General features: G+C 38.1%; 1 protein-coding gene and 1 long non-coding RNA gene across 3 annotated transcripts in view; one reads left to right on the top strand and one right to left on the bottom strand.

Annotated features, from left to right (window-relative positions):
• The window catches only part of KCTD3 (potassium channel tetramerization domain containing 3), a 54,613-nt gene extending 28,319 nt beyond the window's left edge, over positions 1 to 26,294 (bottom strand). The window contains exons 1-9 of one of the 2 annotated variants that reach the window (XM_043568877.1): positions 26,093 to 26,294; positions 21,733 to 21,786; positions 21,425 to 21,470; positions 19,731 to 19,804; positions 15,213 to 15,271; positions 14,855 to 14,935; positions 13,784 to 13,924; positions 12,998 to 13,088; positions 7,756 to 7,946 (exon numbers count right to left, since the gene is read on the bottom strand). In XM_043568877.1, coding sequence (XP_043424812.1) covers positions 7,756 to 7,946; positions 12,998 to 13,088; positions 13,784 to 13,924; positions 14,855 to 14,935; positions 15,213 to 15,271; positions 19,731 to 19,804; positions 21,425 to 21,470; positions 21,733 to 21,786; positions 26,093 to 26,175 — 820 coding nt within the window. In that variant the 5' untranslated portion in view covers positions 26,176 to 26,294. The remainder of the gene's footprint in view (positions 1 to 7,755; positions 7,947 to 12,997; positions 13,089 to 13,783; positions 13,925 to 14,854; positions 14,936 to 15,212; positions 15,272 to 19,730; positions 19,805 to 21,424; positions 21,471 to 21,732; positions 21,787 to 26,092) is intronic. The other variant, XM_043568878.1, reaches the window with a different exon arrangement.
• Positions 9,781 to 11,854, top strand: LOC122476330. Its single transcript, XR_006295457.1, has 2 exons — positions 9,781 to 10,574; positions 10,820 to 11,854. It is a non-coding gene; the product is annotated as an uncharacterized LOC122476330 (long non-coding RNA).
• Positions 26,295 to 26,548: the final 254 nt, after the last annotated feature.

Below are 26,548 nucleotides of genomic sequence, written 5' to 3'. Positions count from 1 at the left end.
AAGTGGTAAGAAAAAGGCACGCCAGGGTGAGTGAGCCGGCGGCACAGAAGGTTTGCACACGGGTTTCCTACCCGTTGGCAGAGGCCGGACTGCACCTGGGCAGAGGAAAAATCCCCAAAAAACAGAAGAGAAAGGCTGCTACAGGCCTGAGTGCAGAGTACAGGTGACAGAGGTTACATGGGTCGCTCCAGCTCAGGAAGAGTGGAGAACCCTGGATGAACACCTCAGACATTCCTTCCGTAAAGACTCCAGAAAAAGCAACACTTTAGGAATAAGGACCACTCCCCTGAATAGGAGCCAAGCCTTTAAATAAAAAAATCAAGCAGCGCGAGGCTAACTACCCTTAACAGAGCACAAAAACAAGGCCAGCAGGATCAAGAAGATCCTCCAGTAATTTAACTGTCTAACCTCACATCTTCTAAGGACTAACCTCACATCTTCTAAGAGAGAACATAATCATATCCCCTATATGATATATCACGCACATGCCCTGCATACAGTCAAAACTTCCTAGACGTGCAAAGTAGGATAGGGCCTGAAATAAAAATATGAGATGATCCAGATACTGGAATTAAAGTCAAAAAATAACGAAACACCTATAATGAATATGCTGGATTTAATAAAAAGTAGAACATCATTAAGTAAAAAGGTTAAGAAATCTCAGCAGAAAAACAAACTAAAATGGAATCAAAAGAGGTCATTTTGCAGCTTAAAAGTCCAATATTGCAAATAAAAAACTTACTAGATGGGCTTAACTGAAAAAAATGGGTAAATAATATTAAAGGCATAAAAAAAACTGATCTAAATTGTTTTAAAAATGGGGAGAAAAATGAAACAAACCAACAGTGCTTCAGTGATCTCTACACCAATATGAAATAGTCTAATACAAAGCTGAGTTCCAAAAAGAAGACAAAAGGAGAGGAGAAAGAGATAATGGAGAGGGGAAGGGAGGGAGGGAGGAAGAGAGAGGGATACACACAAAGAACTCCCTTAGCTGTGTCGATCAAAAATGTCTCCATGCCTCCTACGTGATAATATTCCTGGCTGCAAACCTCTAATCCGGAATATATAAAGAACTATCACAAATCAATAATAGAATGACAACCTCATAAAAAGAGAACAATGATTTTTTTTTTTTTTTTTAGTTTATTTATTTTGAGAGACACAGAGAGCATGAGCAGGCAAGGGGCAGAGAAAGAGGGAGAATCTCAAGCAGGCTCTGAGCTGTCAGCACAGAAGCGACACAGGGCTCGAACTCACGAAACTGTGAGATCATGACCTGAGCCAAAGTCAGCCGCTTAACCGACTGAGCCACCCAGATGCCCCAAACAATTATTTTTTTTTAATTTAATTTTATTTTTGAGAGAGAGACAGAGAGTGCATGCACAAGCGGGGAAGAGGGGCAGAGGGAGGAGAGAGAACACCAAGCATATTCTACACTTAGCGCAGAGCCTAACCACGAGGGGCTGGATCCCACAACCCTGGGATCTCGAAGTGAACCGAATCGAATGCTCAACCAAGCCACCCGGGTGCCCTGAGAAAATGATTTAAAGACACATCCCAAAAGAAATAATATAAATGGCCAATAAAGCACATGAAAGAGATACTCAGTATCATTAATCCACAGCGAAATGCAATTAAAACCACCATTAAAATCACTGTATATACTCCTCTCATACACTGCTAGCAGAAATGTAAAATAATACAACTGCTCTGGAAACCAGTTTGTAAGTGTCTTATAACATTAAGCATACACTTTTTATATGACCCAGAAATTCCACTGCTAGGTTATTTACCTTGATTTACCTTGAGAAAACATATTCACTAAACAAAACAAAACAAGAGAAGAAAGAAAAGAAAACATGCCCAGAGAAAGACGACTTCTTGAATTTATAATACCTCTGAACTGGAAATAAACCAAATGTCCATCAATAGATAAATGGATAAACAAATTCTAGGATACTCATTCAATGGACTACTACTCAGCAATAAAAAGGAACGGGCCACTGATACATACAACAATATAGATAAATCTCAGAAACATTATGCTAAATCAAAGAAGCCAGACACAAAAGAATATATACTAAGTAATTCCACTCATGAAACTAGACAAGGGAAATGTAATCCATGGTGACAGACAACCTAAACTGTGTAAACAATGGGGTTAATGGTGAACACCTGCTTTCCTTTGGGAACTCTGGACCCCTAGTACGTGCCACGCAGAGGCTGCCTCTGTGACTAGCCTCCAGGAAAAATCCTGGGCACCAAATGTCTAATGAGCTTCTCTGGCAGTCATTCCACAGGTATTGTTACAATCCATTGCTGGAGAAATTAAGCATGTCCTTTGGGACACCACTGGAAGAGAATTCTTGAAACCTTATACTTGATTTCCACTAGACTTCATCCCATGCGTCTTTTTACTGATTTTGCTTTGTATGTTTTCATTGTAATAAATCATAACCCTAAGTAGCTCTTGCTGAATCCTGTGAGTGCAAACCACTGAAACTGGAAGTGGTCTTTGGGACCCCTCACACAAACACAATTCTGAAGTTCAGAGGAGGGGCCAACAATAGACACATAAACATGTGAATCATCAGCACACAGCACCATTAGAGTATATGAGATCACTAACAGAATAAATACAGAGGAAAGATGAGCTCTGGGGCCCTCCAACAATTTGAAATCAGTCCAATGAGGAGGAACTATCAAAAAGGAACCGATAAGACACAAGGAGGTTGGATAAAAATCAGGATTGTAAAGTATCCTGGAAGCCAAAAGAGGAAAAGTCCTCCAAAGGAAAGGAATCATGGTATCAAATGACAGCTCTAAAGTTTTAATAAGAGGAGACTCAGAATTGATCATAGGATTTATCAGAGTACAGACCACAGGTCATACTAACAAGAGTAGTTTTATGAAGCAGTGGGGGCAAAAGAATGATTAGAGCAACTTCAGGAAAGAACAGAGGAGGACGTTGAAACAAGTTCAGGTAACTCCTATCTTCTGCTTTAGGAAAGCAGAAAAATGGAGCAAAACCTGGAAGAGAATGTAGGGTAGTTTTTGTTGTTATTCTCACCACACAATTACAGCATGGCTGTGTGCTGGCGGAAAAGGTCCAAGAGCAGGAGGTGAGCAGTCCTTACGACGCAGGAGACAGAGCAAACGGCTACTGGAGCAATGTCCTTGCTCCTTGTAAGTGAAAGCAAACAGGATCTAGTTATACAACAAAATGCACACAGTTGGCCTTAGATTAAAGCAGGGACAACTTAGTCACGGTAACACATGGGACAACAGCGTATACGAGCACAGATACACAGATATGACTTGATATTCTCTCTCAATGAGAATGGCAGAAAGTGCTGGAAGTCTAAAGAAAAGAAAAACAGTGTGAAATAGTCATTTAGGAGAGTGGCAAAGTGACAAGGATAACGCATGAGCATTTCTGGGTAGCTTTTAAAGGCCCACCTGAGAGTAGAGGTCATGAATGGAGACGAAGTATTGCTTTGTATGCATGCATTTCTGTTTCCAAGTCATATTTAGCTATTCAGGTAGAAAGGTGGATTTGGTCAGGATTGGGACTTCTTTTTAAAAAACAAAATTTTTTAACATTTATTTTTAAGAGACAGAGAGAGACAGAGTGCAAGCAGGGGAGAGGCAGAAAGGGAGACCCAGAATCTGAAGCAGGCTCCAGGCTCTGAGCTGTCAGCACAAAGCCTGATGTGGGGCTTGAACCCACAAACCATGAGATCATGACCTGAGTCAAAGTCAGACGATGCTTAACTGAGCCACCCAGGCACCCCCACCAGGGTTGGGGTTTCTTCGGGGAAAAACAGCAAAGGGAGTAGTGCGAGGAAACTGAGGCTCTGTGCCAGAGGGAATGTGATGACAGATTCCAAACCTGATACAAGGGAAGCGATAAGTAAAGATCCCAGGGAAGTGAAAGAATGTTTGAGCTGGGGAACTAGAGCTGGTAACTTCAAAGCACTAAAGGATAATGACCCAGGTGAAGACATACCAAGTAGAAGTCCCGATGACTCACAGGAGATTTGAAATGTGGGGAGGTCAGGAGGGAAGCTGGAGAGAAGGGAAGGCAAGTGGTCTAGAACAATAATTCTCAAAGTGTGGTATGTGAGTCTCTGTGGGTCTCTGAGACACATTCTAGAAGTCTGAGAGGTCAAGACTATTTTTATGTAATATTAAAGAATTATTTGCCTTGTTTACTGTCGTTATCTCAAGAATATAGAGGAATCTTCCAGATGCTACCTGACATAATGGGGACATCACTATGACAGCTAACAGAATGTATGTATCTATTCTTATGTTGCCTAGAATTGTCTATATTGGTAGCTGTATGATATAACTAACTTTGTAAGTTTCCCCAAGATTAACTTAGTTTGTTGGAAATACTTCCACTATGTTCTGTTTGTCTTCAGTTTTATCTGCTGTAACCTCTGTTACAACCTCTTTATTGTCCAAAAAATTACCTTAAAACCCAAACTTTCCTCGAGCCTACAAAGAAACACAGTTGAGACATATGTACTTTGCTGTGTTTTGCAATATTAGTATTAAAAATGCTCTGGAAACCTCTACAAATTTTAAAACTTTATTTGAAACTGTTTGAAATACTTTATTCTAAAATAAGTTTATTCTAATACATTTTTCATCTACTTATTGATGGTTCTTTGGCTTCAAAATGATAAAATTAAAACATTTGTCTGCTGCAAAACCCACAGCTGTGCCATCTAAGTCTAAAGGTGCTGACAAATATAGATATGACATGGAAGGGAGACTGGAGCAAAATAGGAAAATAGGAAATAACTATTAGAATTAACAAAAATTATTATTTCCCTCAAATGTATAGATGTTGATAACTTGCCTTATTGTGCCTATCCAACAGAACATTTCTGAATACTGCCCTAATGCCAGTTGTGGGCACACTGAGATCACATACTCAGTTTAAAGACAAGTATTTTGGGACACTTGGGTGGCTCAGTTGGTTGAGCATCTGACTCCATTCCAGCCCAGGTCGTGATCTCACAGATTTGTGAGTTCAACCCTAGTGTTGGGTTCTGCACTGAAAGCACAGAGCCTACTCGAGATTCTCCCTCTCTCTGTCCCTCCCTCCCCTGTTCGCACTCTGTCTCTCTCAAAATAAATGAACTTAAAAAAACAAACAAACAAACAAAAAAAACCTTATTTTTATTTGAGAGAGAGAGAGAGAGAGAGAGAGAGAGAGAGAGAACGAGCATGTGCCAGCAGGGGAGGGGGGCAGCGGGAGAGAGAATTCCAAGCAGGCTCCATGCTCAGCACGGAGCCCAAAATGGGGCTCGATTCCATGACCCTGGGATCTTAACCTGAGCCGAAATCAAGAGCCGGACGCTCATCCAACTGAGCCACTCATGTGCCCCTAGAAAAAATATTTTAAATGAAGATGTGAAAAGGTCTTCAAAAGCCAGAACTGTTATAAAATTTCAAAGTAGAAATGAAAGAGGCACTGAAGCACTTTACAGGGTAATTATGGTGCTGGACTGGCTAGAGAGGCGCACACAACTGCTAGCAGCTGAGAAAGCCTGGGACGCATGACAATGCCGAATGCCTACTAGATGAAAAGTCAGTAAAAAAAAATCACAATGCTGCCACTTTTCAATTACACAGTAAGTTCCTGAATTAAAGACTTGGCAGAGACAGACTACATTTTTGTATCTGTGACCCAGACTACATTTTTGTCCTGCAAACAGATTCATATACAGATGTAGCTGACCCTGGTATTTTGCTTCTATTAATTTGGTGTCAGAACCCATCAATCATTAAAGATCTTTTGCGTGAATGTACGGCCACAAACGCATGTGGTGTTGAAATACTCGAAACATTAAAAACTTTTATGAATCTCATGCTTTATCCTAAAACATCTGTGTTGACAGTTGCACTGACGGTAGGTATGCAGAGCAACGTGGGTGACAATGGCAGGCACCTGAGCACAAATTAAAGCAGGGGCACCAAACTGTACCAGCAGTCATTCAATTCTCTGCCACACACTCTCGCAAGGAAAGAAAAAAAGGCCAGTTTAAGAATGGCTTTGATGAAGCAATTTATATAGCATTTCGTACTGACTCAATCTCAATTTTGAGTATATGTGTTCTTAATATTCCGTGTAACTAAGTACTATGTGTACGTCAGTCAAGGAAAAGCATCTCGAATGCTGGAGCTGAGAGCTAACCTAGCAGCAGTTTTCACAGAATGTCATTTTTATCTGAAAGGGTGACAAACCATTGTAATTCAGATTTGAGTACTTAGTAGACTTCCCTCAAAAGAGAACAAAATAAGCCTGTTATTTCAATGATAAAAATTCAATGATTCAAGTGAAAATTGGAATTGTGGAAAACTTTTATCTACCACAGGGAATGTGACGGTGTCCCAATACATTAGAATTTAGAGATGTGATAAGTAGTGACTTTTTTCCTGGATATTGTACAATGAAGGAGATCAACATTTGGAAGATCTCCATAACTCAGTAAACCAACGTTTTCCAAATGACCAATGCATGATGTCACAAAACCACGCATGGATAAAACATCCATTCAAAGTATAAAATAGACTGCTGAGGGGCACCTGGGTAGCTCAGTCGGTTAAGTGTCCAACTTTGGCTCAGGTCATGATCTCACGGTTAGTGGGTTCGAGCCCCGCGTCGGGCTCTGGGCTGACAGCTCAGAGCCTGGAGCCTGCTTCAGATTCTGTGTCTCTCTCTTTCTCTGCCCCTCCCCCCCACTCATGCTTTGTCTGTCTGTCTCTCTCTCTCAAAAATAAACATTAAAAAAATTAAAAACTAAATAAATAAGACAGATTGATGAATTTTAGTTTAACAGAGTATGCAAAGTTCATTGATACGATTTCAAATGTTTAGGAAAAGTAGCAAAAAAACAATGTCCACAATTACCTGGAAAGACTATTAAAATTTTTTTTTCCAACTACATATCTGCATAAAGCCAAATTTCCTTCATGTAGATCAACCAAAAACACATAATGCAGCAGACTAAATGCACAAACAGGCAGGCACTGGAACTTAGTAAAATATTAGAGATTCACAAAACTAAACCAATGCCACTCTTCTCACAAACATTTCTGGAAAACAAAGCTAGTTTTCATTAAAATGTTATTCATGTCACCATACAATGGGTTTATTATTGCTATTTTGAAACTAATTAATAAACATTTATAAAAATTTCAGCCTTAATTCCCCTAATGATAAGTAACAATAGATATAATATACACTAGCAAAATCTCTTAATGGTCTTGAATGACTTTTTAAGAGTACAAAGTAGTTCTGAGATTAAAAAGTTTGAGAATTTCTGCTCTAGAGGCAACAAACGAGGATGAGAAAGACGGTTATTTACCCCATCTTCAGGCCCACAGTATACGGAACTGGAGAGAAAGTGGCCCCACTCACTGGGATCCAGGAAAAATATATGCTCATAAAGCTGCCAGCTTTCAGCTGGAGCAAACTGGTAAAAACAAAAAAAACAAAAAAAACAAAAAAAAAAAAACTCTCCCCTCTCTCCTAAAACACTAAACTTCCCCATCTTTACTAGATCTTTCCTCTCACATTGAGCAGTTCTATTACCACTGAACCCTGGAAAGATGATGCGGCAGCTCTAGCTAAGTAATGGTCCAGGTTGGCTCTTATGCTGATGGGCGATCCCTCTTAAACTTCACAATATTACATATACCAGCAAAATGCAGCAGAAACAAGAATTTCCCTACCAATTTCACTTCCGCTCCCTCCATCTTGGACACTCCATAAGATGATGCTACTCTCTGAAGCAACAGCAACCATTTTGTCTTTGTCGCCATGTGGACCTCCAACCACTTTTGCATTTAAAGCTACTCGTTCAATAGTCCAATCCAAATATGGACTGGTAAACACTTGTTGCCATCCTGAAGACTCTTTGATTCTGTTAGTAAAAATAAAATAAAAGTTAGACTCAGCAGCAATTAAGCAAACAATACAAACGAATGTTCCAAAAAAAATTAATCACAGCTATATTTATTAAATACAAGATTCTGCCAATATATTTCCTCTACAAAGCCAGAACAATATTCTTAAGCTATCTTCTATTTACATACATAGGACATATAAGCCACATAACAAGAGACCAGCGTTTTATATTTCTCCAAAGGAAAGTTTAGAACAATCACTCAGATTTTGAAAAAGCTTTAACAACTTAAAAAAAAGAAAAAGATTGTATCTTTCACTTTTCTACTCAGAAAAGTGCTACTATCATTATGGATAGAACAGTCACAAAAATGAGAATTTTAGGATATTATTCCTTTCAATTATTAATCAGTTATTCAGTTATTAACTGTAACTACCTACAATCAACCTATTATTTTTTGGTACTTCAGGCGACAGGGCTGATAGTCTATCCAGGTAAACCAAGATAAAGGCATAATCCGGTATATACCACTATGCATTCCAATAAACTGGGACAATCAAATGAAAAAAATGTAGGGCTTTGAAAAAGCCTGATTTTAAAGGTTTCATTCTAAATGAAAAAATTTCATGAGCCTATTCCTTCCAAATAAATAAAGCCTACCACGGTTCAGATCTGCAGTTGAGTGAATATAAATGCTTTAATATTTCATTACTTATAAACATACCTGTAAGTTTTTAGTAATTTTTCTGCCCTACCTGAACTTAAGTCTTTCAGCCATGTATTCCATATAATTATATAGCCAGCCTTCATACATTCAGAACTTATAGTTATGCAGTCACAAGTAATGACCTCAACCTTAACTATGGAATATCTGCTTTTGAAGTCACACCGATGGAAACAAAGTTGTAAAGTTTTTATTTGCCTTACCTATGACAATAAACACAACATGAAGAAAACGATGCTCATTTATATACTACCTGACACACAATCACAAAAAAAACCTTCAGTGTTCATACATGACAGTTACCTGAGGACCCGGGTAGAAATACTTTCGCTTCAATTTTGTTTAATAACGTGTGCTAACATGCACCTGGAGGGCTCAGTCGGTTGAGCAGCTGACTCTCGATTTCAGCTCAGGTCATGATCTCACAGCTTGTGGGTTCAAGCCTACAATGGGCTCTGCACTGGCAACACAGAGCCTGCTTGGGATTTTCTCCCCTACCCCCAAAATAAATACATAAAACTTAAAAAATTTTTTTTTGAAGTACGGTAAAGTAATACAACCATTACTCACAAAAATATGCAATTCAGCCTTATCATTTCAAAGAACTAATGATTTCCTTCACTTCAAAAGAATATACAGAAAATGCACAATTTTTTTAAGAAAATGCACAATTGGGGCGCCTGGGTGGCGCAGTCGGTTAAGCGTCCGACTTCAGCCAGGTCACGATCTCGCGGTCCGTGAGTTCGAGCCCCGCGTCAGGCTCTGGGCTGATGGCTCAGAGCCTGGAGCCTGTTTCCGATTCTGTGTCTCCCTCTCTCTCTGCCCCTCCCCCGTTCATGCTCTGTCTCTCTCTGTCCCAAAAAATAAATAAACATTGAAAAAAAAAAATTTAAAAAAGAAAATGCACAATTTTTCCTAAGCATTATATGGTTCTGCAATTACTCACTTCAGCCACCAGATGGGATCATGTGTTATGATATATAAACAGAAAAAAATCATTTAGTAAAATCTAAACATGTACAAACATTGAGATATGACATATAGGCCCTCTTAGGAACTGTCAAACTGGGCACAATGCAGGGATTTGCCAGCACCTTGAGAATAGTGACCACACGCTGCTGATGTAGACACAGACACATACGAGGCTCAGGACGGTGTTCAATAGAGACCCTGTGCAGAATTTAATGATGTAAGTTTTGTGATCATTACTTTAGATGTGTAAGTGTATATGAGCTCATCTTTTACAGAAATCATACCTATAAGTTACCTTTCTCTACAGAAATTAGGTTATTATAAAATAGGGATGCCAAAAAAGAGTAAAAGAATCAGGACAACATATTTGAAAGTGATTATAACAATTAGAAAATTTAACTCGAGGCACCTGGTGACTCAGTCAGTTAAGCATCCAAATCCTGGTTTCGGCTCAGATCATGATCTCGCAGTTCATGAGTCTGAGCCCACATGGGGTTCTGCACTGCGAGTACAGAGCCTGCTTGGGATTCCCTCTCTCTCGGTCCCTCCTACATGTATGTGCTCTCTCTCTCTCTCTTTCAGAATAAATCAATTATTCTGATTAAAGATTAAACAAAAAAGAAAATTTAATTCAATATGATAGGTGGTATTATTTTTAAGTTAAAATCAACTACAAAGATGAAAAACATATATGCTTTATCATCTTCCACACAAGTGACACAAAACTTTAATATGTAAAACAAGACAGATGAGCTTTGATTGGTACTCTACCTCCTTACTCCTGCCCAGTGAACCAACACTATGAAATCAGGAGACTTATGCAAAGAGTATGAATACCATCCACATTAAAATCTCAAAAGAAATGTAGTGGAGGAGTCATGCCCTGACAACATTGTGCAACTTACTACAAATATGTAGTACCTCAGATTATATGGGAACAGATAAAATAGGTCATTTTTTTTTTTTTAAGAAATTTTTTTTCTTTCAACGTTTATTTATTTTTGGGACAGAGAGAGACAGAGCATGAACAGGGAAGGGGCAGAGAGAGAGGGAGACACAGGATCGGAAACCGGCTCCAGGCTCTGAGCCATCAGCCCAGAGCCCGACGCGGGGCTCGAACTCACAGACCGTGAGATCGTGACCTGGCTGAAGTCGGACGCTTAACCGACTGCGCCACCCAGGCGCCCCAAAATAGGTCATTTTAGAAGAGAGTCTAAAATTAGATCTAAGTATATCTATACAAATATAAAACAAGATAAAGGAGGGCTTGCAAATTCACTGAGGAAAGGATAATTTATGTGATAACTAATCAGAACATAATTAGCTACTACCCTCTTGGAAGAAAAGAAAATAGATCCCTAAATCTCACACCATAAACCAAAATCAAGTTCCGAATGGATTAAAGATCAAAAAGCTCCCGGAGGGCAACAATTTACACAACCTCTCTTCAGTAACATAGATATACAAAAGTAAACAGGTAAGCGTGGGAGGGAGGAAAAAAAAGAGAGAGGGAAACAAACCATGAGAGACTCTTAAGGTCAGAGAACAAACTGAGGGCTGAGGGAGAGAGGTGAGTGGGGGAAGGGCTAGATGGGCGATGGGCACTAAGGAGGGCACTTGTTGGGATGAGCACTGGGTGTTGTAAGTGATGAACCACTGAACTACTCCTGAAACCAACACTGTACTGTGTGTTAACTAACTAGAATTTAAATAGAAATTTGAAGGAAAAAAAAAAAGTAAAGCCTAAGAATGTGGAAAATTAGTAAATCTAGGTGAGAACATACAGGGGTTCAATGTACTATTTCATTTTTTAGGGTTTTAAATTTATGAAAAGCTGTGGAAAAACAACTTGTGGAAAAGATTACACTATTGAAATCATTTGAGTATTTATTTTGAAATCTTCTAATTGCCACTGTGTTAAATGATTTAACCATATACGAGGAAATGCAATACATCCTCAATTCTCTTCCTTCATCACTATGCATAATTAGTCTGTCATCAACAACACTCAGAGAAAGCAAAGAGAGGTCATGGTCAAAAGCAAACACAAAAAATGGAAAATGTAACAGCATCCTTCTGATATTTGTCACTCAGTGAGGGAAATTTTGTGCAATACTGCATGTCTCTGTGTGGCAAGTAGCAATCTTCAGTACTGCTGTGCAATAACAGAGGTTACACCTGGGTAACATAATTATTTCACAACTCCTCTGGAATTCCTTATTAATAAAAACACGTACATAATATTTAACCAAATAAAAAATAAAGTCTAAAATAGTTTTCTCAACTTAGAGCCACAGCCCTTAAGTTCAAAACACCTCCCCTCAAAAAATTCCTTTTTTCAAATCAGTCTTGCTTCATATAAAAGTCATCCCCCAAAGAAATCACCCAAAAAGTCATTTCCATACTATTTAATAATTAAAATAAAAAAACAGAATACTCTCAGAAGGAAAAGTTTGCACTAACTCTCTATTGCAATGAAAATATAACACAGAGATTATTGTTACAAAAGGCTTTTTTACCCAAATGGCTAACCTACCAATAAGCTCAGATTTAAACAAATACATCTGGGATTCTTTAAAATACATCTGTAAACTCTATAAGTTATTTTTCATATTTTTAATCTATTGTGGCTATTTTTTCTTAACTAAACTCAATAGTGACAAAATGTTTATATATTTTTATTTTTTAGCAATTAGTGGGATAATAATCACAACCGTCTATGTGCTACTATGCCACTCTGTCAGAGTAACACTGTATACAGTGATTGTGAACAAAGAATCCTACCCCTTCTCCAACTTAAAAAAACTGAATCACTGGTCTCCACTACATTCTTTTTCATTCTCTCTTAGTTTCTGAGAATGCAAGAATTAGTAAAACCAAACCACCTCTGTGTAAGTCTCACAGATTACAGACATTAAACCATATCACTGCTGCCCACAATTGTCCTGCTTCAATACCTCACTCCCAACTCTTTGAAAGTCATGACCAAGTCTTACTACCCCCACCTGCAGAGTACAAAAGACTGAAATCACTATAGACAGAAAATCACAAGACTCCTATTAATAATTCTGCCTAGCCACTTAATAGTTAAGTGATTCAAGAGCTGGACAGAATAAGCAAAAAGAAATAACCTCAAGATACCTCAATTCTATCACAGTTGATATTAAATGGGAAAGATATATAAAAGCTATCAGAACATTTATCAAATTAATTACATAAATAAAACGAAACGAAATCTAGTCAAGAGACACAGAAGTGGGCAAAATACGCAGGAAAAACATATGACTAACAACTCTTATGTCTGTAAATATAAAATCACAATTATTAAGAACTACACCTCTCCAAAAACAAACCTTTATTACTTATACAGTACCTGTAACACACAGCGAAATGAGCATATGCAGCTACAATCCAGTTGTGATGGCCAGCCACAATTAGCACCTTTCGTGGATCCACAGGAAACCCTGTTGATTTTAGAAAAAGAAGTGGTTAATGTTCTAAAGCCGGGGTGCGTATACTATGGCCCATGGGCTGATTCCAGTCTTCTACCTGTTTTGATTAATAAAGTTTGGCTGAAACACAGCCAAGCACATTTATTTACATATTGCCCTTGGCTGTTTTCAATGCTGCAATGGCAGAGTCAAACAGTTCTGACAGAGCCTAAAATGTTTACTGTTTCTTTAATATAAAAAGTTTGTCGGGGCACCTGTTTCTTTAACATAAAAAGTTTGTCGGGGCACCGCTCAGTAGGTTGGGCGTCCGACTTGAGCTCAGGTCATGATCTCACTGCTCGTGGGTTCGAGCCCCACGTCGGGCTCTGTGCTGACAGCTCAGAGCCTGGAGCCTGCTTCAGATTCTGTTTCTACCCCTCTCTCTGCCCCTCCCATGCTCCTGCTCTGTCTCTCTCTGTCTCTCAATAATGAAGAAATGTTTTAAAAAAAGGTTTGTCAACTCCTAAAGATTTAGAGCAGACAGATGATCACAAACTTTTTAAATAAATTATATGTCAAATGAGATATAAAAATATAAATGATATATTTACATTAAAAAGACAGGTAAGGCAAAGATCACATCTTTAAAAAATAATTACTCAGTATCACTCAGAACTAAAACCATTTGCATTTTTTTTTTTCTATCTACTTCTGTAATCTTTGTTTACCTAGCCTAACAGTCTCTTCTCCAGTTCCAGAGAGAGCAGGCTGGGTACCATTTCCCCGAGCTTCACTTTCTGTGGAATTTAATCCATTCCTAGAACCAGCAGAGGATCTAGTTGTGTTGTTTATTTTACGACTAGGAATACCTATAAAAAGAAATAATAAGGTACATTTATTTCTAAATTCACCTACCAAAAATTTATAATTTCACACTGTAACAAAGAAACATACAAATGTGAATTTCATCATAGCTAAAACATGCCTTCCAATATAGCAATTTATTACAAATAATTTAATTACTGTGAAAAACAACAAAATGAAAATGAAATAAATTCTTTCAACAGATTTCTATTTATCAATCACGTTATATTCCATTTTAGCTAACTCTAGCTTACTGAAATCAATCATTAATTCAGTTGTCACCAGTGTTCACATTTGCTGTCTGTTTACAGTGTTTCCAGTTGCTTTGTGTTCGGTACAAGGCACTCACGGAAACTGCTTTACAGCTCAACTGCCCCTTTTACTAAATGTCTTTTATTTGGCAGAAGAGTCGGTTTTGGAATGAAATCTTGCTCAGAAGCCCAGCTTAACAAAGGTAAAGGCAAAAGTCTCCTAACTGACCGAGGTGGGGCAGGGATGACAGGCGCCTCACGGCCTCTCTCTCGTACACTGGCCTATGCCTGCAGAGCTCCCGGGGTTCAACAGAAAGGACACTGACAGCCGGTGCTCTAACACGGGCTGGCAGGCTACGGGCCATGGCTGTTTACATCAATAAAGTTGTACTGGTTGCATCCGTTCATGTCTGCAGAGCATACGGCAGGGCTGAGTACTTGCCATCCAGATCTTCTAGCCCACAAGCCTGTCTGGCTTTTTACAGAAAAGAAAAAGTTTGGCACATCCCCACTCTAACATACAGTAGGACTTCTGTTAAAATTAAAGTTCTCAGCATTCCTAGTATATTTATACACGAGAAACTCAATAATCAAGAAATCAGATTTTCCTCTCTACATGCCTGTATTTGCCAAACGATGAAAAAACAAATTTTCTTAAAGACTAGCTAAACGAAGCAGAAGTACCTGGTGGAGGCAAGTAACCATGAAAAAGGACACTGCCGCAAGATGAGCGTTCCAGTTCTTCGCAGAGGAGAAGCCTTCTTACTAAAAACATTTCAAAGCAAACTTGTCAAGAGTACATGCAAACAGAAAAATAGTACTCCATTTTTATTTTCTCTAGTTAAAGAGGATAAGGAAAGAAAAGGAAAATGTTTAAGTTAAATCAGTTGACAACATCTTTTCACTATGAAAAACCACAAAAAGTAAGCACACTGAACCAGGTCATCAAAAAACAGGACCTGGTATAAAACATATTTCATTAGACAAGTTTACTACATGAAAAGTCAAATCATAAAAACAAAATTATTAGGACAACACATACCTAATGGAGTGATTCCATAAAATTCTGCTTCATGCCTGAGAACATTAATACTTACTCCCCTACAAAAAAAAAACAAAACACCAAACAAATGGTATAAATCCTCCAACACTGGCAACTTGGATTATCTGAAGCAGAGGGAAAAAGTACTACATTCTTAAAGTGAACAAAGTCATAAGGCTTTAAAACTTACTCTTCTCCTAATATCTTTAGTCATTTTAAAAGCTCTAAATAAAAACAAAACAAAACAAAACAAACAAACAAAAAACAAAACACATGCCAACGAAAACATTTTTTTACTTAAAAACCATTCCCGTGTAGATGAATTGGGTAACTGAGAAATTAGGGCTTCAGAGGGTTAATACAAATAAATTATCAGGAAATACCTAAGGCAAATAAGAGTAAGAATCATTCTTGTATGACATTTATTGCTTTTAAATTTTTATCATAATTATTTCTATATATATTTTAACCTCCCCAATTATACTATAAAGATCCCTACTCCAGGCGCCTGGGTGGCTCAGCGTCCAACTTTGGCTCAGGTCACGATCTCATGGTTTGAGTTTGAGCCCCATGTCTGGCTCTGTGCTGACAGCTCAGAGCCAGGAGCCTGCTTAGGATTCTATGTTTCCCTCTCTCTCTCTGCTCTTCCCCCGCTCTCCCTCTATCTCTCTCTCCCTCCAAAATAAATAACATTAAAAAAAAACTTTCTTAAGATCCCTACAAGCGCATGATCCATCCATTTTCATATACCTTGCATAATGACTATATATAATAATTATGTAATAAATATTTGTTGAACAAAGAAATTCAGATAAATGACTTTTCTCATCAGAAACCAAAAATAAAAATATAAAGAAAAAGGAGGGGGGAAGACTAGCCTTAAAAAGGGCTAAGCTTACTAGAAGATGTTATAGGACCATTAAATAATATGAAAATAAAAAGTAAAAAGAACAGAAGATTAAGAGCTTACAATACTAATGATTCATTTTGACTTGCAGTTATAACTTGTCCTTACTTTAAAAATATTGCCTGGGAAGAAATAAGAGCAGCATCACTAAAAATTAAAAGGATAATAAAGGAATACTGTCAACAATTCTTTTCCCACAAATTTGATAACCAAGATGAAATGGACCAATTCTTTGAAAAGTATCATTTGCTGAAACTCACATAAGAAAAAAAGAGACAATCCGTATAGGCCTATACCTACTAAAGGAATTGAATCAAAACAGAAAGCAACAGACCCAGAAAGATTCACTAGTGAATTCTACCAAACATTTAAGTTAAGAAATCATACCAATTCTCTATAATCTCTTTCAGAAGTTAGAAATAGGAATATTTCCTAACTCATTTTATAAGGCCAGTATTACCCTAATACCAAAACTAAGACACTATAAGAAGAGTACAGACCAGTATCTCTCATGAACATTGGTGCAAAAATTCTCAATAATGCCATAAGGCAAGAACTGTAATAAAGGCACACAGAGAACATACAACTGTTATTCACAGATGACATGGTTATCTATGTAGAAAATCCAAAAGTACAGACAAAAAACTCCTAGAACTAATAAACGATTATAGTAAGGTTGCAGGATACAAGGTTAGTATATAAAAGTCAATTGCTATGTACTAATAATGAATAGTGGAATTTAAAATTAAAAACATAATACCATTTACATTAGTACCACCAAAAACAATTATTTAGGTATAAATCTAACAAAAAATATGTTAAGATCTATATGAAGCAAACTACATAACTCTAATGAGCAAAATCAAAGAACTAAGTAAATGGAATGATATTCCATGCTCATGGATTAGAAAATTCAGTTTTGTTAACATGTCAGTTCTTTACAACTTCATCTGAAATTCAATTAAATCCTAATCAAAATTCTAGCAAGTTATTTTATGGATATTGACAAACTGATTCTAGAGTTTATATGGAGAGTGAAAAGACCCAGAATGGTCAACACAATATTGAGGGAGAATAAAATTGGAGGACTGCCAGTACTCAACCATGATATTTACCATAAAGCTATAGTAATCAAAACAGTGTGATACTGGTGAAAGAAAAGACAATCTGAAGAGCCTACCTACGGTATTATTCCAAGCATAAGACATTCTGGAAAAGGCAAAATTATGGAGATAATGAAAAGATCAATGGTTGCAGGGGGGCGGGGGGGGGGGGATCAACAATCAGAGCACAAAAGATTAAGTTAGTGAAAATATTTTCTATGATATTAAAATGATGGACACATGTCATTATACATTTGTCTAAACCCACAGAATACACAAGACCTAGAGTTAACTATAATGTAAACTATGAACTTTGCGTGCTTATGATGTGTCAATGGAGGTTCACCCTTGGCATGAAAAAAAAAAAAGTACCATTCTGGAAAGTGATGTTGATAATGGGGTAGGCTATGCATGTGTAGGAACAGGAGGTACATGAGAGATCTCTGTATCTTCCTCTTGATTTTGTTGGAAACCTAAAACCGCTCCAAAAAAGGTCTTTTAAACAATTCCTTGTGTTTAATAAACACGTACAACTGCAATGTTAAATTGCTTTTGTTTGCCAAATTGGTTGTGACTGGTTTAACACAAAAACAGTTAAACCTTTCTTTTCAAAACCATCTGTGTTAACAGCACCATAGTGCTAATTACAAGGTGGCTCAGGTCACAACAGTTCTTGAACCCAGTCTCCTGGGGAGGACAAAAAAACAAATATGGTAATTATAGCAGTGTGATAAGGGCAACAGAAGCATTTATGGAAGGTAGAAAATTAGAATACAGTATTTTTTAAATTCCTTCCCATCTTCTTTTGAAAGATACTACTACTTAGAGAATTTTAATTTGATAGGCCTCTTTAAATGAAGTAACATAGCAATTTATAAGAAGCGCAATCAATAAATACAGATATTTAATTCTTACTAATTCTGCCTTTCCTGGGTTATCTAGCTGTGAACTAGTCACAAGAAATCGACCACAAGTAAATTTAGGCTTCTTTCATCAAATTCTATGAGTCAAGATAATTTTATTCAAGTAGTTAGTAACTTATTTGCCACCTCCACGGACCAAAAAAAAACCAAAAAGCTCCAACAAACTATTTTATTGATTCAGTAAATATCTACTGAAAAGCTACAAAGTGACTATATGCAGTCTTTTTTGTTTTATATGCACTGTTTTAACACTGGAAAAATCACAGGAAACAAGAGACCAAAAGATTTTTGTCATCTTTAAGGAGTTCATATTCCAGTAAATATAAGCCAAAACTTACATAATATTATAAAGAAGCAGGTCAAATAAACAACTAGAATTTTTAAAATATTTTTTAGATTTTATTTTTAAGTAATCTCTATACCCAACATGGGGCTTGAACTCACAACCCTGAGATCAAGAGGCACATACTTCACCAACTGAGCCAGCCAGGCACCTCTAAACAATTGGAATTTTAAAAGCTGTGTCTAAAAAAGTATAAAGAGATCTTCAGTGAAAGTTCACTAGGAATATAGGGAATAAAAGAATAATAAAGGCAAATTAGACTGTAAATTCTTAGTAGGAATCCAGATGTTGGCAAAGTTAAAGTAACAGTTTAAACGGTCATTCGTTTATCTACAATCTATAAAACTCACGTATTGGACATGACGCATAAAACTCATGTACCAAACACAATGCTAGATCCTGGGACTATATAGGACAGTGCTTACCCTGTTGGAATTTAAAGTCAAACCGAAGATAGACTACTAAAAAAGGAAAATGTGTAAGAAATGTTGTGGTAATGGCAGGACAAGAAACTGGGAAGACCTATACTGACTGAACATACCAGACATTATTGAAGAAGTCAGGACCAAGACCAAGACCACAAAGGGGCGCCTGGATGGCTCAGTCAGTTAAGCGTCCCGCTTTGGCACAGGTCATGATCTCACGGTTCGGGAGTTCAATCCCTGCATCAGGTTCTATGCTGACAGCTCAGAGCCTGGAACCTGCTTTGGATTCTGTGTCTTCCTCTGCCCCTCCCCTACTCGTTCTCTGTCTCTCTCTCTTTCAAAACTAAATAAATAGTAAAAAATAAAAAAAAAATTAAAAAAGACCAACACCACAAAGAGGTGAAACTGTTGCAACAAGAGAAATTAAGCAGGGGCAAGATCGTAGAGAGCCTTATGAAACAATAAACTCCCAAATCCCTAGCCATTAATCCAAGAACATATTAAATAAGAGTTTTAAGTAGAGTAGCAACCAGATGACATTTATATTTTTAGAAGATAAGTTTGGCTACGGTGTGGAAAACTAATCGGAAGGATGTAAGAATGCAGGCAGGAAACTGAATGGGAAGCTACTGGAGTGGTCTAAAGGAAGAGACGATAGATACGATGGTGGCCTCTACCTGTGAGTTTAATTCTGGGGAAACTTTCAAGCAAAAATAATTTGGGGATGGGGGCGGGGGAGAACTTTTTTGTTCCACAGAATATTCCAAAAACACAGACCTATCAGTAAGAATTTACCTTAAAAAGATACATTTCTTACCTTAAATCTAGTTCTTTTGTCCGAAGAAAATTTAAAATGGGTGCAAATGCTGCTGGATCTCGATCAATAAATATCTGTGAATGAAGAATTGTTTTATTTTCAAATTATAAATTCAACTAATTAATCTGTAGCACTAAGGGGACAAACACTAAATTATTTAAATACCGTATTTACTTGATCCCACTCTTAGATTTTAATGTTTCTAAAGTTAGAATGCAGTTTTAAATGTGTGCATTTAAGGTAGTATTGTCTCTTCACCCAAAAACCTATTATTAGATTGATAATATTTTAAATGTAGGAATACTGGCATCTATTTATTGATATTTTTGGTGAAAGTGAAATACTTTTTATCTGAAATATTGTAGAAATCAGTAAATACTTCAAAACCATTATACATAAATAATACCTTCTTATGTTATCATTAATTACTGGTGACAATGATTGTAACTTATATAATTTGTGATTCATATGTGAATTAATGAAACAACAATGTACTTTAATAAAACACACAGGGTAATCAAGAAAAATAAATACTGCACATTACTATAAAAACTGGAAATGAATACTATTCTCATAGCATTTTTACATTCCATTATCTCAGTTTCCTCAAAAGCCAGGGGTGGGGGATGATGACAAAACACATTTCTTAAATAACAAATACTGCACCAGATACAGGGAAAAAAAACAATGCTTTAGAAAATATGAAATACGTAATTGATAACTTTCTACAGGAATGTATACCAACACTTTGGATACAAATTTTAAATCAATTATAAAAGTTCTAACCATAAAAATGAACACCTTTTTAAAACTTGTATTATTCAATTAGACAGAAAAATGATAGCTAGCAGTAAACCTCTTTATACTATGATTGATTATGTTTTTACAATAAATGAGGTTGTTCTAGCTACATAAGCTCTTGCTTTTGTTTTTATCAGGACCAGTGAGAAGTTGGAGAAACACAACAGATTGGTGCAGATGTTGTTACTACTGATGTCTATAATCTCACATGGACGTACGTGCTTTTGCTGCCTAATTTCATCTGCAAATCCCATCACAGCAAATAAGTACGTCTGGTCACTTTATTGCCTCCAAACAGAAAGCTATTTTAGCTTTTGTGAGTACTAGCCATTTCCTTTACATACCGTTGTGCACATTATAACTGTTTTTTAAATGTATAAACTAGTATTTCTGTACTGCACCCTGATAGTTCTTTCCTTCCCTCATTTTGCCATTGCTGTACAGGTTCCTAAGGTTTTTCTCCAAGATAAAAAAAATTGTAGGACTTAATTAATTTGCAATATCTTACCATTCTAATTCAATATCAAAATGCTTTAGTATTCATATTCATCTAATTATTGCTAAAGTTTTAATTACTGATTAAAAGTATTTCCTCTCCTGACAATGTAAGCTTGTATCATCCAACCTCTCTAATCATAAATACTTAAATTGCTATATGCAGTATTCCAATTTGAGGTCTTATTAATTACAGAAACACTATATGTAACAAGAAATGAAACACTTTTTAAGTACATATACATCACTTTCATTTAGTGGTTATTAAAATATTAGCTTTTCTGTCTTCTTAGAGTCACTATATAATATGGAACAATCATTAGCATTAATATTAATAATTAATTATATTAATAATAAACATTTCAAGTTAGAAATATATATCAGCATATTATACTCACAGCACCAGTTTCATCTCGCAGTGTTGAAATTCGTCCACTCAGCAAACTAGAATAGTCATGATCAATAAGCAGTTAGTTCCTAAAATCTGAGTATGAATAGAATGCCCTCATTTTTTATCAAATGTCCAAGACCAATACAAATGAATCATCGTATCTTCAAAATAAAACAAAAATTTTAAATCTATTTTAAAAGTGAAGATTTTTACCCAAAAAATGAAAACATTAATTTAACTGGAAAAATAAAATTTTTTATTACTTTAATAATCAAGTTTCTAAAAAAAAGGGTACTAAAGAATTATATAAAATACCTGGAAAAAAAAGAATCTGGAATCCACATAAGGGTTTGTCTTGAGGTACTAAATCTGCAATTAAAAATAATCTGGTATTATAAATGAGGACATGATTTGAAATCTCAGTTAACCTGCTTTCATATAATAATTTACAAGTTGCTGCACAGCTATAGCTACATCAATTATGTACATTTATTATTTTAAAATCGTGCCAGTTTCAATTCAGAGCTAAGATTATTCAAAGAGAGCGCAACAAAAATCACAGAATTTTTTTTATTTTTTATTTTAGAGAGAGAGAGTGTATACAACCTGGGGGGGGGCAAAAGGAGAGGGGGAGGGAGGGAGAATCCCAAGCAGGCTCCATGCTCAGCAGGGAGTCCGATGCAGGGATCACCCTGGGATCCTGACTTGGTGACCTGAACCAAAATCAAGAGTGAGACGCTCAACCGATTGAGTCACCCAGGTGCTCCCAAAATCAAATAACTAATTCGCTAACATATAATGCTTCTTAAAATACCACTTTCCAGCATGCCATCTGCTGAAGAATCAACAAAGCCATCACAACAAGTCCAAAATTCTCAACATTTACAATTACCTTCAAGTCCCATTCCATCTCTCCAACACAAGTGTATTCCCATCTAATAAGATAGTACTTCAATACCCCTGGACAATTCATGCTTACTCTCTCATTGGGTATCTACTCTACCTATATATATTTTTTTACTTTCTGTTGCCATCACCATGTGTCCTCACACAGAAGACAGCCAAACAGACTTCTGCTTTTCTCCACATTCCTTGTCTAGCATTATGACTGTTTTAAAGCAGTCCCTGTGCCCATTAATCAGATTAAGAAAGGATCCAGGGAGTTCATTCAAGAAACCACGGCAAATTTTGCAAGTGTGTATCTTAGCAAAAGCTTAAGAAAACATGAGGAGCAGATTACGGCTAGTCAAAGGAAACTGACTTGGCCAAATAAATAAAAGCAAATTCAGTAAATGGCAAACTGAAGGATACAAGGACCCACTGCCCCCCCCCCCCCCACAAAATCACTATGTTCTTGAGGCTATCAAATTAACTCCAAATAATGATCACTTATAACTTGTGATCCTTCATACTCACTCATTATTCAGCAGACTGCCAGAGAACTCAAATTTTGTGTCACTTAGAAAATTACACAGGTCTGCTTAAAGTTGCATTAGAAATTTCAATTAAAATCAGCAGTTTGGGGTAGGGTTAGTAATCTGAAATTTATGGGCAAAAGGATTAGATCCTCTCCCCCACCAATTTTCCACTTTTCAAACAAGAGGAAGACAAATGGGGGGCGGGAACCCCACAGAACATAAAAACTAGGTTTCAAGTATGACATCATAAAAATGACATTGCAATTACATGCGGTGCCTGGGTGGCTCAGTCAGTTTCGCGTACAACTCTTGGGCTTCACCTCAGTCATGATCTCAATGTTTGTAGATCTAGCTCTACACTGGGCTCTGCACTGACAGCTTGGAGTCCGTTTGGGATTCTCTCGCTCCCTCTCTCTCTGCTCCTCCCCTGTTCGTGCAGGTGTGCATGTACTCTCTCCCAAAAATAAACTTTAAAGAAAAAATAAATTAGCAAAACTTGAAAGAAAAAAATAAGTAAAGTTACATGTGACAAGCATAATTTTCTGCAATATATATGAAAGGCTTATCTAATGGTTTTTAGCTCCTATCCACAGTGTGCCAAGAAAAGGGCCATGTCCAATCTGGTCTCAACAGAAATGTTACTGAAGATATTAGCATAATATCTACACTTATAGTTCTTGCTCTTTGCCTCCCTCTAAATTAACTTGGAAGCAATCTAATTAAAATTATTTATCCTTCGATGTTACTATGCCACCAACCCCTACATTTCCCATTTTTACTTCAAATTCCTTTATCAAACCTGTAAGGCTGGTACTATTATCATCACTTTACATTTTAGGAAAACTAAGCACTAAAAAATAATTTGCCCTAGGCTGCTGAGTAGTTACAGGGAAAGCCTGGGAACTGGAATCTGTATCTGCATGATTCCAAAGTCCTTTGTCCATAAGTTCCCCACTAGCAGATCCCAGACCTCTCTTGTGAGGCCTCAAATTGTACTCATTCATAACAGAATTAATCACAAATTGAGTCATATTAGGTTTCTTTCACTTCTTTAGGTTTTTTTTGGGGGGGGGGGTTGGTAAATAATGTTAATTCTAAGTGAACCCTTATCTTCTCTACTTCCTGAATTACCCACACAGTGTTAAATAAATCATAAAAATTGCTCATTTCTATAATTCCTTTGAATATGTCCAATTTCATATCCTTCCTCTCTTCGGGGGGTGGAAAGGACCTCACCTATATAACATATGCTTCTCTGCTCACAGTATACCCTCCTTTTGAGTTTTACTCTATCACCTTGGAGCCTACCTCCATTCTTGCCACAGGTAGTTCTCCCAGGGGCAATTCCTCAACTTTATTGAGAATCAAATCAGGATTTTTCTTTCTTCACAATGGCTAAGGTGACTGTGTTAATCTATTTTGTACAAGATACAGATGACTTCTGGATCCCTTCTAGCTCTAAACTGCTGCAAGAGTCTATGATTCAAAGTAACTCAAGAAAATAGCCTTAGAACACTTGAAGTTGGATGTCCTATTTTCTATAGGCCATGTCATTACTTATTTTATAAACCATGTTATCCTAGCAAATCTATAAAGTTTATGCTGTTTTTTTTTTTAATTCTCATTCCTATCTAACAACTTTCGTATGTCTTCTAAACTGTTCGATCCAATAATATATTTATCTTATTTTTGTATTCTTTGCTAATATCATCACTTAGAAAAACTTACACCCTGATAAAATCAAGTTTCATAAACAGTGAAACAAAATAAAGTGTTTCAGCTCCAAGATGGCTGCCTTTTATGATTAAAAAATTTAAACTCAATTCTATAGTCATTACCAAGAGTTCACTCATTATTAAACCATCCACTTTCAGCATGCAGTAAATAACACTACATTTAATTTTTATCGTAATAGTAATATCGTAATACTTTAGAATGCCTGAAAAGAAACATCATCCACAATCTATAGCAATTAGGAACCAGTGTAGGTATTTTCAATGACTATAGTGCTATTCCTCAGCATTAACACACACTGCAGGTCGACTCTAGAGGGGGTATTCCTTTGCATCCATACGTTATCAAACCCGCAAAATTTCCATGTGATTTTAAGGGAAAAAATCCATTTCTTACATTAGGACACATGCCTTCTCCAGAAGACCAGTATCTATACAGCGCAATAATCTACCTCACACTGTTGAACGGTTTTGCATGGGGGGAGGGGGCGACAGGCAAAGAATGAAGAATTACTGCTTCTTGTGTTGAATAGTACACTTAGAATTAAACGTTTAGGATTAAAGTACGATACATTTTTATCCGTATGGTTCACAATGTCGTTTTGTATTTTTAAAAATATTAGTTACGTCCGGGATGTTGAAATCCTTTCATGTTCTCGAGCACTCTATCGTTCATCTCCTACCAAGCTTAAAACTCAACCACTCCTTCCTTCAAACAGAGCTGGCAAAGTCCCATTTTTGAGAAGAGTGACTCATAAGCCATACCGAATCCACAAATGATTTTCCCCCAAGAAAGCTTAACAGAAGTCGCAGACAGGGAGTGGAAGGCAAGAGAGAGGATAAAGAGCTTTCAGTCTGTCTACTCTGAGTAGACAGTGCCAATATCCAAAGCTTCTCAGAACCAACTGTTAAAATTGCGGTTCCTGCACCCACTGCCCTGCAGGTTGAACAGATCCTTCAAAGCTATACACCCAGAAACTCTGAAAATAAATAACAACGTACGGCAACTCTACTGTACTCCATCCACCGAAATCCTTCGAGACTGCAAACACTCCTTAATTAGAAGGGGAAAAGAGCACAGTACTCTTTCTTACCCACGCCCACCGACACCTTGTTGACCGAAAAGGGAAGCAGGTTCATCTGCAAAAGCCAAACCACAAGGCCAGGCTTCTACAAAATAAATTCCTCAAATACACTCTAAGGTTAGGTAAGGAAGGCTTTTTAATGTTCCACTTGGCCTGGTAGTTTAGAAAGGGGGAGGGACAAAGGTTGGCATTCTAGGAAGGCAGCCACGGGCACATGGGCCCGGCTTGCTCTAATTCCAAGAGGCCCTCCTGCCTCTCCGTCCCCGGAGCAGAGACTTCAACTCGAGAGCCGCCGACGTTCTTCCCGCCGGGAGGGCCCCGCGTCACCCACCGGGCTCGGCTCCCACATTCGCCCAAGTCCCCGCCAACCTTGGCCTCGCCGTCCCCCTGCAGGCCGTCCGCCGCATGCCCGCTCCGAGGCCCTTCTCCGCGGACTCACCTGGTCCCCCCGACGTTCAGCTGCACGATCTCGCCACTGCCAGCCGCCGCCGCGGCGAAGCTGCCACAGTGCCCTCCCGCCATCTCCGGAGGCTCCGGGCGCGCACGCCGCCCGCCGTCCCCGGCCGGGGCCGTCGAGCCCGCAGAGGGAGCCCGAGGAGGCGGAGGAGGCGGCGGCGGCGGCGGCGGCGGCGGGGGCGGCGGCGGCGGCGGCTGCGGCAGGGCCAGCAGGGCGGCGGCGGCGGCGGCCGGAGGACGGGAGGTGCCCGGAGCGTCCCCCACCTTCCCGGCGGCCGGGCCGAGCTCTCTCGCGGCCGCCTCTTCCCCTCCGCTCCCGCGGCGCGGGAGGGCGGCCCGGCCTCCACCTCTCGCGGCCTCCAGGCCGCAGGGCCGGCCCCGGCCTCTCCTAGTGCTCGGCTCCCGCCGCCACCGCTGCCGCCACCGCCAAGGCGGCCGC

The sequence above is a fragment of the Prionailurus bengalensis genome, chromosome E4 (genome assembly GCF_016509475.1).
Source record: "Prionailurus bengalensis isolate Pbe53 chromosome E4, Fcat_Pben_1.1_paternal_pri, whole genome shotgun sequence".
NCBI classification, from domain to species: Eukaryota; Metazoa; Chordata; class Mammalia; order Carnivora; family Felidae; genus Prionailurus; species Prionailurus bengalensis.
This window is presented reverse-complemented; position numbering and strand designations above follow the sequence as displayed.